Source organism: Podarcis liolepis (assembly GCF_965112155.1).
Source record: "Podarcis liolepis genome assembly, chromosome: 17".
Lineage (NCBI taxonomy): Eukaryota > Metazoa > Chordata > Lepidosauria > Squamata > Lacertidae > Podarcis > Podarcis liolepis.
In genome coordinates, this window is record NC_139571.1 from 21,928,371 (window position 1) to 21,943,009 (window position 14,639).

A 14,639-nucleotide genomic window follows, 5' to 3' on the forward strand; every position below is an offset into this window, starting at 1 on the left:
CATTGGTGGGAAATTGTATTTACAGAAAACTAGGTATTTATTGTGATAAGTGCACCTGGAAGTGGAAGTGTTCACTCCGTTACATAAATTCATTTGCTGTGTGACTAAATTAATTGAAAATCAGCATGTGTGGTTTTTCTTTTTAATGTGGGTTCATACTTTTATTATTAAGATAAATGTGGGAGTTTAAACTGAGTGATGTCCTAATCATCATATTTTCTTTTCAGTAGCCCTTCCAGCTTTCCTACCGTCCGTTCTCAAGCAAATTAATCAATTTAGTTTTGTGGCTTTTAACTTTATAGACTATTGCACTCCTGAAGCCTCTTCACCAATAATAGTGCATGCATCAGCCAGGAAGGGGAGAGACACAGAGACAACTAGCATATATCAGAGAGATGTTTGTGTGGCAACTTCACCCTAGGCCACTTTCCTCTGAAATTCAAGTCCCCTTGAATTAAATGGAAGTTACTACCCCATGTAGTAGTAGCAGCAGCAACAATTTTATTTCTTTAGCTGTAAACTGAGGCTGGGTGATATATCAATATTCGATATACTGTCCAAAACCAGTTTGAGGTCCATATTGTGATATCGATTTCAGAATTTTTGACCTGGCAATATATCACATGAATCATGGTGTGTGTCTGTGTGTGCTGTGCAAAAATTGCAATGTGGGGAAAACTGTGAAGCCAGTCAAGGCTTCTCTCAATTCCTGCAGCCACTGTTAATTCTGCCAGCACAGCTCTCCCCTGCTTCATGTAGGGCGGCAGCGAATCACAAGAGCAGGCGCTGGCAAAAATCACAATGTGGGGAAAACCGTGAAGCCAGCCATTGTTTCTACATAGCTCCATCCTTAATTTTAGACATTGTGATCTATTTGTATATCACATTTTTTGGCTGGTGATATTTCACGATGTTGAAAACAAGATATCTCCCAGCCCTGTAGTAAACCATAAAGGTAAAGGTAAAGGTAAAGGGACCCCTGACCATTAGGTCCAGTCGTGGCCGACTCTGGGGTTGCGGCGCTCATCTCGCTTTACTGGCCGAGGGAGCCAGCGTACAGCTTCCGGGTCATGTGGCCAGCATGACTAAGCCGCTTCTGGCGAACCAGAGCAGTGCACAGAAACGCCGTTTACCTTCCCGCCGGAGTGGTACCTATTTATCTACTTGCACTTTGACGTGCTTTCGAACTGCTGGGTTGGCAGGAGCAGGGACCGAGCAACGGGAGCTCACCCCATTGCGGGGATTCGAACCGCCGACCTTCAGATCGGCAAGCCCTAGGCTCTGTGGTTTAACCCACAGCGCCACCCGCATCCCATGTTGTAAACCATAGCAAAGATTTAAAAAGACTTTTGGAATTCAGCCACACATCTGGCTGTTGATTTCCTGGCTGCCAACGCAATTAGAGAAACTCACAAATAACATAATTTTCCTTGTCTAACAGCGAAAGGACCTCCCTTGGTGTAACTCCCCCCCCCCCTCCAATGACTTCATGTAGGATCACTTGGGGCTGTCTCCCCAGGAGGGAAAATGAGAAGCCCCTAGCTTACCCTAGTCTCTCCACTCACCCTCAGAGAAGTCATTTTTTGCATTCCAGCAACACCGTTCAAGCTGGCTGCTTGCAGGGCAAATGGTGAATGGCTGCAAAGCAAGAGAAATAATTTCTCTGAACTCAGTTGTGCTTCCATTTGGGTGAACCCACAAGGATTGGTCTCAAAGCCTCTCTCGCGGAATATGCAATTATATGAAGCATTTGATCTGTTCAGTTATTAAGCTAAACTGTTTTTACATTATGATTGTTTCCTTTCAGCTGAGACAGCTCCTGTATTAGTCTTGAAGCTAGGTATGCTTTTGCTTAAAATCGGCATGAAGGGATTTTGCAGATGATTGATTCCTCCCCCCCCCCCTTATTTATTTGGGGTTTCTTTTAGAATGAAAGCCTTGGTCAGGGCACCTTCACTAAAATTTTCAAAGGTGTGAGGAAAGAAGTGGGCGACTATGGCAAGTTGTATCAGACTGAAGTGCTGCTCAAAGTCCTGGATAAAGTGCACAGGAATTATTCTGAGGTTTGTATTCGTACTCCTATGCTTAATAGTTCATATGCAGGGCTAGTTCGGCAGAGCAGGAATGCAGAGTTCAGCAAATAGAATTGCGTTTTCATTAGTAAATTGGCCTTGCATCTTTTGGCTCTACCATGTCTTTCCCTTGTTGAGGGAAATCTGAAACTCTGGAGGAGAGACAGCTGGATTTCTCCCAAATGGCAGCTCCTTTAGCCTTCCTCCCGTGAGCTGCCTAAGTCAAACAGTTGAATGAAAATATTAAATGAAAATATGTCACAGAATTTAGCTCTACTTGATAAAGAACTTCATGCCCTGCCCTAATTACATTTTGATCTTCGCAAGGTTTTGTCCTGAAGTCTTCCTACAATATTACCGTATTTTTCGCTCTATAAGACGCACCAGACCACAAGACGCACCTAGTTTTTGGAGGAGGAAAACAAGAAAAAAAATATTCTGAATCTCAGAAGCCAGAACAGCAAGAGGGATCGCTGCACAGTGAAAGCAGCAATCCCTCTTGGTGTTCTGGCTTCTGGGATAGCTGTGCAGCCTGCATTCGCTCCATAAGACGCACACACATTTCCCCTTACTTTTTAGGAGGGAAAAAGTGAGTCTTATAGAGCAAAAAATACGGTAACTCTAGGCTGCAGCCACGCATGTCCTTCCAATTATAAATCAATTGCAATTATGGAATTGTAGAGTTGGAAGAGGGCTGTGAGGGTCATCTAGTCCAACCCCCTGCAGTGCAGGAATCTTTTGCCCAATGTGGGGCTCAAACCCACGACCCTGAGATTTAGAGTCCCATGCTGAGCCACAAACTCTTGCAGCATTCAAGCTTGTTTCAGAGAAGTGCTCTTTGCCGATAACTAGGGCCATTTCACTTTTGCAAAGGGGTAAGTTAGTTTCTGAGATTGCTGCTGCTTCTGCTACACTAATTCCGTGAACAGAGATCAGTCTAATAAAGTTTTATACTGATATGGGATCAGTGCCTGATTTAGGTATAAGCTAAACAAGCTATAGCTTAGGGTCCCACTCTCTTGGGGGGCCCCAAAAAAATTAAAGGGGAAAAAAACTGGATGTACATTTCCAAAATATAAGATAAAAAACAAATAAAATAAAACCTACATACATCAACAGTGTTTTGTGTTGTGTAGGCTCCTCTTTGTTATGTGCAAATGGCCTCAGATACACATTAGGTCCATAAGTTACCATATAGCATATATTCAACACAAAAAACAGCGACAATTTGTTGTTGACAAAGGACAGCTGGACGTATAAAGGGCCCCATTACCTTCAGTAGCTTAGGGCCTCATCAAACCTAAATCCGGCCCTGTCTGGGATGATTGCTGTTTCACACAATCAGATGTTCATGAGATAAACATGGACATTTTCACAGTGTCTCTGTGTAATGTGAGGTCAAGGCTGCTCAGTCTGATTGAACGACGTAGCTGATAGAAGTTCCCCCTGAGTTTAGTCTTTCGAAAATTAAACGCTTGCCAGTTACTCATCGGTTGGAGCTGTCATGCATTGTTACATGCATTGAAAACTAGCGCCATCATCACCCCCCGCTGTGGGCAGATGTCAGAGTCCTTGTATCCTCATGGGGGATTTTCCTACTGCCAGTAAATTGACATGATTCACTATTAAAGCAGTTAGGCGTTGTGAGAAACAATGATTAAAAACAGGCTTCAGAGAACAACGGCATCATATTAATTACACCGTATCGTTGCGGAAGGTGGGGAGCTGAAGTTATGTGAAAGTGCAGGCGGTTTTTAATTAAGTTTTATTCCAAACAGTTCCCATTAGGGTTCGCTCTGCTAATTATTGTTCCCTATCTCTTGCAGTCTTTTTTCGAAGCAGCTAGCATGATGAGCCAGCTATCCTACAAGCACTTGGTATTAAATTATGGAGTTTGTGTCTACGGAGAAGAAAGTGAGTAAAGCCAATTAACCGTTTTGTGTGCCCTAATTGGAGTTCTGTTATTACCTTCCTGTATGCAAATAGCTATTTCCGAACACATTTGCCTTCTTATCAGGTACATGTTGTCTGGCAAGGAACTACAAGTGTCGGTGCAAAACAGTGAGAGATACAAATGCCCTAGGTTGATGTAATCAGTCTGTTCCAGGCTGTACAGTGGTACCTTAGTTCTCTAACTTAATCTGTCACGCCACTGAATCTGCCGCGCCACAGGGAAGACAAGCTTTCACAGCGATGGCACCTTGCGCCAGGGACAGGGGGCAGCGACATTCATTGCCCAGTTAATTTTCCCCCCGCAATCAATCAGGACCACCCCGGCGATCTACCTGGAGCACCCCATCGGTCTAATTGTACATCACGGTCGACTGGTTGAACATGTCTGGTACAGTAATACCCCCACAAAGGTCCGCCTTGTCTGGCATCCGTTTCAGAGAACATCCACAGCAAACCCGGAAGTACCAGAATGGGTTACTTCTGGGTTTGCTGCTTGCGCATGCACAGAAGCGTAAACTGCCCTGCGCACATGCGCAGAGCGCTGCCCTGTCGAGCATCCCTTTCGTCGAGCGTCCAGGGCTCCGAAATGGATCCCAGACTCAAAACAAGGTACCACTGTATAGATCTTTCCATTAAAAAAACAACAACCCAAAACTTAATAAACCAAACAGTTGTTGAAAAGAAATGATAGAAACTGTAGCTAGTACGCATTTAATACATTGACAGTATGTAATTAAAAGTTTTACATCAGAATCTTCCCTTTCACTTCATGGTGTTGCTATTTCGTGGTTGCCTTCTCTGTATATCTGAACAAAGTTGTGTTGGCGTTTAAATGATTTGTGATTGGGGTGTAAACTAGAAAACATTTCTACAATCTCTGAGTCCCAAGAATGGCTTAGCATTAATTTTGCTGAGGAAACAAAGCGTCTCAGTTCCATAATTTGCAGCACGCACCAGTCTGCAGGGATGAAACAGATGTTTTCAAATGTGGCTGGAAGGAATTGTGGCTAGAAAGCAAGGCTGGCTTAAAATTCCGTTTATTATTATTATTATTATTATTATTATTATTATTATTATTATTTATTGTCTGCATCTGTGTTTCAAATTAGATATTCTGGTACAGGAATATGTGAAATTTGGGTCATTGGATACTTATTTGAAGAAGAATAAAAATTCTATAAACATCTTGTGGAAGCTGGAAGTTGCAAAGCAGCTGGCAATGGCAATGCATTTTTTCGTAAGTATCTTACATTTCCCGCTAGCAAAATGCTGAAGGTCAGGGATTCACTCCCCCTACCCCTAGTAGATATTGGTTAAGATTTTTAGACATATTCATTGGTGTTTCTCTTTATAGGATCCAGACAGCTTGCACACACGTCTTGTTTTCACGCTCACTCCTTTAAAAATCTGGTGTCTTATGTGTGTTAAGACTATGATCTGAGTTGTGCTGTTAAACAAATGCAGGAAACTTCTGCTTTATCTGGGGGGGGGGGGAGCAGGAGTAAAGCAGACTTGTGTAAGCAATAGTCTTTCCCCAGAAGCAACGACTGGATAAAGCCTGTAATTAGTTTTTGGTAATCTCCTTCTGCTCTTCTTTCTCTTCTGGGAAACAGAGAGTAAGTGTGGAGTTTGTCCCAGATAGATTAGGGCCTCTGTGGTGAAGTTAGCCACGCTCCTCTTCACTGCATTTAATGAGGTGCTGGACTGCTGCCACTAAATTCAAGCCAGGCACTGTACTGTGTAAATTAGCCATTTAAAGCTGTGTCCCAGTTCCTTCTTACGTCCATTTCTCGAAGTGTTTGCTTATGTCAAAACGTGTCGGCTTGAAATGCAGTTAGGAAGTTGGCGGTTGATCTGTGCTCAGGAGGAAAAATAAGCAATGCTTGTTTGCCTTTATTAGGAAGATAAAAACCTTGTTCATGGGAACGTATGTGCAAAAAACATCTTGCTTATCAGAGAAGAAGATAGGAAATCCGGGAACCTTCCTTTTATCAAGCTCAGCGATCCTGGTATCAGCATTACAGTTTTGCCAAAAGACAGTAAGTCTCTGACTCATCTGTTTCAGCAGCTCACCTGCTACCTTGAAAATGTCGTTGAGTGATTATCTCCTCCTCTCATTGCACTTAAAATTCATTTCGTTGTGTACCGCTGTTCTTGTTTGGGAAGCCATGAACCTCCCACAAGCTTGGGGCGTGCTTTTGTTTTTTTCTGTTGCCGGCATCATTTTGCTACTTAAAACTATTTCCATGCCAGCGGGCATGCCTGTTGCACAAAATGAGCAATGCATATTCCATTGAAACTGGTATGAAAATTGTTATGTATTGAAGTTCTCACCCTGGGCCAGCAGGGGGATACTGTAGATAGTTATGCAAATAAGGGATCGAAAGTGACATTCAGTGATTGGATAGTTTTAGAAAATTGTTACAGTTACGTTGTACTGGAGCTCTATATAAGCAGGCTGACTGAACCCTTCAGTTCAGTTCTGTTCTGGCCTGTGAATAAACAAGAGCTGTTTGAAGAATCGCTGTGTCGTCTGATATGTTCACCCACAACTTAACAAAAATACTGCTGGAAATGGAAAACCCAGCAGAATAGACCCATCAGTTTCAGTTCTTAAAGAGTTGTAGCCAATGTTAGTCTTTCACCCACTGAGAATCCCCATTTAACACTCTGAAAAAGGTAAATCTGGTTCAGGAGTAGCCAGTGCAATGTATTTTATATGATGCTGAGCTCCAGTTCCCATTAGACCCAGCCAGCAGGATGAGTCCACCTGGAAGACACCACACAAACTGATCCATTTGTTGGATTTAAAGCATTTTTGTCTCACCTGGAGAGTAATGTGAGATACCCTTTCTCTATTTCCTTACAAATTGAATTCCTTGGGATTAGGATTTTTATCTGAAGGAACCAAGAGAATCAAAAGCTCTCACTGTGTTTACACCCTTTAGCTCATGTCTCCTATGCTTAAGTCTACATGTGAGAATTTCTAAAATATTTCTTAAAGGCCGCAGACATGGAGCTTCAGGTTTGTTTGCTTGTTTGTTGTCATTTACAAGCCCTAAAGATATTTATAGACCACATTTGCACCAGAGGTCCTCATAGATTACCTAATACAGCTGAGCAGCAATTTAAACATCCTACCCAAAAAAGTAAATAAATCAAATGCTTTCTGATTCATCCTAGTAACAAATTGCCTTGTTTTTTCATGATTGCCTAGTTCTCCTTGAGAGAATACCATGGGTTCCACCTGAATGTATCGAAAATCCAAAGCAGCTGAGTTTGGCAGCGGACAAGTGGAGTTTTGGAACCACTCTGTGGGAAATCTGCAGCGGAGGAGACAAGCCTCTCAGTCTGCTGGATTCTCAAAGAGTAAGTACCATGTGAAGTTGAACATCTTTGTCTTGGTGAACATACTGTGCAGCGATGGGCATAAGCCAAAGTATTTGGACACAGCTTCCACATGTGATTCTGCCCCTCATCAGGTTTAACGTTTAGTAAAGATTCCTTAGCCTGCTAGGCAGGTTTATTTAAACTACAGGGGAACTTGTAAACAATAGTCTTTCCCCAGAAGCAACGATTGGATAAAGCCTGTAATTAGTTTTTGGTAATCTCCTTGTGCTCCTCTTTCTCTTCTGGGAAACAGAGAGTAAGTGTGGAGTTTGTCCCAAGTAGATTGGGGCCTCTATGGCGAAATCTGTCATGCTCCCATGTTCCTGGGAGCGATTCAAACATGCTGTGAATTAAAGTCACATGGCACAAAGGATACGCACCATGTGGCAGGTGCAACATGTCCCCTGATAGTGAAACCCTTTGAAAACCAGCATGTGGACACGATTTGTGTGTACGAGGGAACCTCTCCATCTCTTAAACCAAAGTTGTTTGTGTCAGAGACAAAGAAGTGTTGTATTTGATGTTTGCTTGGATGTGTAAAAGAATCTCCTTTGCTGTTGAAAGTATCTCTTTTCTTCTCCCCCCAAAAAGCTACTCAGAATTGTCCTAAATCACCGTCATTTCTTGAATTCTAGAAATTACAGTTTTATGAGGATAGGCATCAACTTCCTGCTCCTAATTGGACAGAACTAGCAAACCTTATAAACAACTGCATGGATTATGAGCCAGACTTCAGACCCTCTTTTAGAGCGGTTATACGTGACCTTAACAGTTTGTTCGCTCCAGGTATGTTAATGGAGAAGAGGTAACTAAATTTTGGTGGGAGACGCAATATGTTTTCTGATCTGCAGTTAGAGTAGAATCTACTGCATAGGCCAGTGATGGCCAAGCTTGGCCCTCCAGCTGTTTTGGGACTACAGTTCCCATCATCCCTGACCACTGGTCCTGTTAGCTAGGGATGATGGGAGTTGTAGTCCCAAAACAGCTGGAGGGCCAAGTCTGGCCATCACTGGCATAGGCAAACTGTTGCAGGGGAGAAGGATGTTGTTCCGAATGTGTTCATAACACCTGGTGTGGCCTAGTGGCTAAGAGCCTAAGCTATGGATCGAGAAATGATGATGATGATACAGTAATAATATTTATTTATTCGTACATACATACATACCCCGTCCACTCTGGGAGGTTCCCAACAGAATATTAAAAACACGATAAAACATCAAACATTAAAAATTTCTCTAAACAGGGTTGCCTTCAAATGTCTTCTAAAAGTCAGATAGTTGTTTATTTCCTTGACATCTGGTGGGAGCGCGTTCCACAGGGCAGGCACCACCACCAAGAAGGCCCTCTGCCTGGTTCCCTGTAACCTCACTTCTTGCAGTGAGGGATCCGCCAGAAGGACCTCAGAGCTGGACCTCAGTGTCCGGGCAGAATGATGGATCGAGAAATCCCTGCTTCAGCTCCTTAATCTGTCACGAGCCCTGTCAAACAAGTCACAGCTTTTGTAGCTTCACCGCCCATCTGCAATATAGGAATATCAACACTGGACTCACTTTATAGAGTTGATGTATGTGAAAGCACTATGAACTCTGTAAAGAGCTACATGAATGTAATGTATTATTTATCTGAAACACTTTACTTCATGGATAAATCTCTCTTAATATTGCCGTACAGCAAGTGAAGCCTATTAATAAATATTCTCCAATTTAACCCAGTATTTTAAACTTGTGTGTGTTGGGGAAGGGACAATGCAAGGCTGTAGATCCATAGTACTTAAAAAAATAAATAATTAAAAGTTGTGTTAAACCAATCAGGGCCATTTTGCACATTACACAGCTTTGATTTTTTTCCAGCTTGAACTTCCCCACCTCTGATGTTGTATGACATCAGCGGCTTGGGAAAGGTGAACATGGTTGACCAATGATTGGATGGGCCAATTTCTGGCTTAGTGGGGTTAATTAGACCTGTAGGCAGGAGATTCCACACCACTGCTATAGAACATGTCTGTCTGCAGATATATTTAGTTGCACACATAACTTTTCTTCTTGTATCAAAATTTGTTTGCGCTTGTAGAGTTAATGAGCAAATGAAACATGAGTGGGAAGTTTTGAAATGCACTAGGGATTAGGCTGCTTCTATTATCTTCCCATGGGATGTGGGAGGCACTGTGGTCTAAACCACTGAGCCTCTTGGGCTTGCCGATCAGAAGGTCAGCGGTTTGAATCCCCGTAACAGGGTGAGCTCCCGTTGCTTGGTCCCTGCTCCTGCCCACCTAGCAGTTCAAAAGCACGTCAAAGTGCAAGTAGGTAAATAGGTACCACTCCGGCAAGAAGGTAAACGGCGTTTCTGTGCGCTGCTCTGGTTTTGCCAGAAGCGGCTTAGTCATGCTTGCCACAGGACCCGGAAGCTGTCTATGGACAAACACCGGCTCCCTCGGCCTATAGAGCAAAATGAGCGCGCAACCCCAGAGTCGTCTGGTCAGGGGTACCTTTACCTTTACTATTATCTTCCCACGCAGGACAGTATTTTATGATTGAAAATTAAGATAGCATGTTCATATTTTCTAGGGCTGCACAAGTTAATTTGTCTGCTGATGATGATCTGTTTCTGTTCAGATGCTGTAGGAGAGCCTAGCTGAACATAATATTTTATTTTGTGTGTGTGTTTTCTTCAAGATTACGAACTATTGAAAGAAAGTGATATGTTACCAAATATGAGAATTGGAGCTCTTGGATTTTCCGGGGCTTTCGAAGGCAGGGACCCGACTTATTTTGAAGAGCGGCACCTGAAATTTTTGCAGCAACTTGGCAAGGTAAGGAGATGGGGTATCTTATTGCAAGGATATGCGATACCGTTAGAAACAAATAAGATATAGAGTGGGAAACCATGGCTAATTTGAAATAATTCGCATACTTTGCATAGTATTTTTGGAAGTGTTTGTTTTAACAGAGGGACGCGGGTGGTGCTGTGGGTTAAATCACAGAGCCTAGGACTTGCCGATCAGAAGGTCGGCGGTTTGAATTCCAGCGACAGGGTGAGCTCCCGTTGCTCGGTCCCTGCTCCTGCCAGTTTGAAAGCACTTCAAAGTGCAAGTAGATCAATAGGTACCACTCTGGCGGGAAGGTAAACAGTGTTTCTGTGCGCTGCTCTGGTTCGCCAGAAGCGGCTTAGTCATGCTGGCCACATGACCCAGAAGCTGTACGCCGGCTCCCTTGGCCAATAAAGCGAGATGAGCGCCGCAACCCCAGAGTCGGCCACGACTGGACCTAATGGTCAGGGCTCCCTTTACCCTTTACCTATTTTAACAGAAGCAGAGACTGCCCTTTAATATGTATTTTTTCGGAGTGGTTTCAGCTTTTTGAAAGAGCAACTGTTTTTTGTTCTGCTCCCCATCTGTGCAGCTTTTGAAGGGAGGGCGATAGTTCAGAAATATCCTACTCTGTTCCTCTTCTAAGGATGGATCTACACACGGGGGGTGGGCGCTCTAAATAAGTCAGAAATTAGATTGTTATAACAAAAGAAAAAGAACCCTACAGAAAATCGCATATAAAAATTTCCTGCTCTCTGGCACCATCTAGTGTTGCATGTTTATAACGCATTCAAAACACTGTTTTTTGACTAATGTAGCTGAGTCCTAACAGCAGTATGGAACTGCTACCTCCATCCCAAGGTATTTGCCTCCCTTTTATCAGAAGGCTTGCATTCTTCTTTAAGACAAAGAATGACAAGATATGGTGGCAGCCTCTGTTGTGCACACCATATCTCCTTTCTCCCTAAATTTTAATCTTTCCTCTTAACTTTAAACCAGCTCTTTTTTTGGTTTACCTTCAGGTTTTCTCCCTTGAATCCCTTCCTATTTTCCCCTCCTTTTGCTGCTTCCCTCTTTGTCACCTTTCTCCCTTTGCAGTAAATCACTGGATGTGAAGAGAGCAGGGAATTTAGGGGCTTCCTTTGTGTTCAACCTGCCTCCTTTATCCCTGAGCCTTTTGGGTGTGTGTTGTTGCTTGTACATCACATCTTCACATCTGTTTACTTCACAGCCCTGAGCGGTCAAAACATAACGCAAGTGCAGGAATATTTTTCCTTTGGCTCATGCAGCTTTCGGATGCTTTTAGGTCTTGGCAGTACCTGTTCCTTTCCTGTCCCTCTTCTTAAATGTGCAATTCTGCTTCCCTTTATTTAAATATATATTCAGGCTGCCCCTGAAGTCATATGGGTGAAATTTACTTGTCCTCCGTCATCTTCTGGAGATGTTGTTGTTCAACTGTTTTTGTGCAGTCTTTTTTAAAATATTATTCTTTATTGATTAAAAATTTACATATCTATACAAACATTCTATGCTATCTCTTTACATATGAAGAAAAAGAAAATTAGGTAGAAAATAGAAAATTTATAAAGGAATAAAAAAGAGGAAAAGAAAGGGGGAAAACAACAATAAAGATACGAAATAAAAAAAAAAGACAAGACAACATTATTTATACAATAAAAGTGTTCATCGACACAATCCTTCCCATACTTCTCATTATACTGTAATATAATTCTTTTTTAACACAGATTTGTACTGTATAATAGCATTTCTTTTCTGCTTTGTATATATTCCTCTAATCGTTTTCTTTACAAATATCACTTAATTTCTGCTAATATGGAATTATTTGTACAATAAAGTTTTACATCGTTCTTAAATATTTAAGAACTATGTTTTTGTGCACTCTTAATAATCTTAGACTTGGAGTGTTACCAAAGTCCCAAGTTGGTGGCAAAAACAGGACATTTACTGAGTCATTGGTGGGATCCCATTCCTGGCTGTGTCACCAGCTAGATCACTCATTATGCAGGCACGAATTGTACTGTGTGGCACTGGGGAAACAACCCATCGTATTTTCTTTCAATTCTAGGATTTTGTTGCCCATCAAGTCCCAGGGCAGCTTACAACTATAGGATGAGTTGGGTGGCTCCTAAAAATAAATATGTTGTTGTTTAGTCGTTTAGTTGTGTCCAACTCTTCGTGAACCCCATGGACCAGAGCACGCCAGGCACTTCTGTCTTCCACTGCCTCCCGCAGTTTGGTCAAACTCATGCTGGTAGCTTCGAGAACACTGTCCAACCATCTCATCCTCTGTTGTCCCCTTCTCCTTGTGCCCTCCATCTTTCCCAACATCAGGGTCTTTTCCAGGGAGTCTTCTCTTCTCATGAGGTGGCCAAAGTATTGGAGTCTCAGCTTCGGGTTCTGTCCTTCCAGTGAGCACTCAGGGCTGATTTCCTTAAGAAAGGAGAGGTTTGTTCTTCTTGCAGTCCACGGGACTCTCAAGAGTCTCATAAATAAATAAAAAATAAATATATCATAAAAAATAAAAATAAAATAAAAATAATAAAATAAAAAATAAATATATCAGCTGTCAAAACAATAGTGCAGGGTTCCTCCCCTGCCCTGCCATGCCACCGGGCTTGATATATAAATGTTTCTATTCATATTCCTTGCAGGGGAATTTTGGCAGTGTGGAGATGTGCCGGTATGACCCACTACAGGACGACACAGGGGAAGTGGTGGCTGTTAAAAAGCTGCAGCACAGCACGGAAGAACACCTGCGGGACTTCGAAAGAGAAATCGAAATTCTTAAATCTCTGCAACATGACAACATTGTGAAGTACAAAGGCGTGTGCTACAGTGCCGGTACATGCGCTTTCTAATGTTATTTGTTAAGCAAAAGCTAGCAATCCCTTGATAACTTATCAGATGTTCCCCATTAGTGTGAATTAGTTGTTCCCCATTAGCATGAATTCGGAGATGTCCGAACAGTCTCTCTTTAAATTAGAGTGTGACCTTTCCTGTTCACATTTTAAAGAGCAGCCACAATCACACTGTCAAGAGTGTCTGCAATTATTAGCATATACTTGCAACAATTTCCAAAACATCAACTAAACGAGATGTGGTTTCAGTAAATGTCATTGCATCCTTCTTTGTTTAAGGCTTAGCTTTTAATCTCAAATGCATTTGAGCTGCATTTCCCTGCATGGTTTTAACAGTCAAAATCCCTCTTCGCAGGGAATTCTGGAAAGACTCTCCTCCTGCAAGAGAGGGGAGTGGTTGTGGGCAGGAGCCGGTCTCCGCCTCAAGCAGGGGGCGTTAGCCCCCTGCCTCCCACTCACCTGGCTGGCGCCCACGGCCAGGCACCCAACCAGGTGCCTTCGAGGGGGCGTGTACAGCAGCCTAAATTGCTGCGGTGCCAGCCTCCCGGCCTGCTGCTTCAATACAGCTGTGCGCTCCCATTCGCTGGGCTCCGTTGAAAACATGTTCTTCATGCGAACCAGGAAGTGACCTCTCCAAACAATGGAACAACTCTTCTTTTTTAATCTCTGTGACTGCAATCTCCTGGGTGACAGGGACACTTTTAGGCAGTTGAATGCGCATGTGTACTCCTTCCATTTCACTCCCTCTCACTTCATGCAGCCCCGGGCACTGTCAACCCTTGCTACACAACTTCATTTCATTCCAGAAATGCATTTGCCAGGGTAGCCCATTTTGGGCTGTCATTGTTTTGAACTTTATCTTTTAGTGTTGCCCGTGTTAAAGTAGCAGCATGTAACTCTGCTTACTACTCATCAAACACATCTTCCTCGTGTAACTAGCTGTACACTAGTTCTTCAGAGTTTCTTTCTACGCAGTTGGAAAACATCAAGCTTAGCTAAATTTGATTTTTGGCAAAAGAATACCATAATGGAATCTTCCACTGCATATATTCTGCAGATGGTCTGTGCATTTTGCTTATAACGTGCTATATGAAGGAAGCTCTGTAAAGCATAATTTTGAATCTTTTTTTCTTTTCTTTCGTCACATGTTTGGGAAGGCCGGAGAAATCTGAAATTGATAATGGAGTACTTGCCCCACGGAAGTTTGCGAGACTATCTCCAGAAGCACAAAGAAAGGTTGGATCATAAGAAACTCCTGCATTATGCCTCTCAGATATGTAAGGTAATACATTTTACTGGTATCTTGAACTCTACCAAATTCTGCTGTGGGTGCAAGTGGTGTGGGAACTGGAACTGTTTGCCGCAAACTATAAACGCTCAGGCAGATTGTTTGCAGTTCTCCTTCCCAGTACAGTGCAGGGTCATAGAACCATAAAGTTGGAGGAAACTTGGAGATAATCGAAAACACAACTGTTGCCTCTTCTCTTCCACTCACTCATGCCAGGCAGCAAACAGCATAGAGGTGACAGCAGATTTATT

General features: G+C 42.7%; 1 protein-coding gene across 2 annotated transcripts in view; it reads left to right on the forward strand.

Annotated features, from left to right (window-relative positions):
• Positions 1-14,639, forward strand: part of JAK2 (Janus kinase 2) — an 82,623-nt gene that overhangs the window by 59,287 nt on the left and 8,697 nt on the right. For both annotated transcript variants that reach the window (XM_083482221.1, XM_083482222.1), the window contains 9 exons: positions 1,929-2,063; positions 3,899-3,986; positions 5,135-5,262; positions 5,926-6,064; positions 7,243-7,394; positions 8,051-8,201; positions 10,088-10,224; positions 12,894-13,083; positions 14,258-14,382. In XM_083482221.1, the coding sequence (XP_083338347.1) occupies positions 1,929-2,063; positions 3,899-3,986; positions 5,135-5,262; positions 5,926-6,064; positions 7,243-7,394; positions 8,051-8,201; positions 10,088-10,224; positions 12,894-13,083; positions 14,258-14,382 (1,245 nt within the window). The remainder of the gene's footprint in view (positions 1-1,928; positions 2,064-3,898; positions 3,987-5,134; positions 5,263-5,925; positions 6,065-7,242; positions 7,395-8,050; positions 8,202-10,087; positions 10,225-12,893; positions 13,084-14,257; positions 14,383-14,639) is intronic.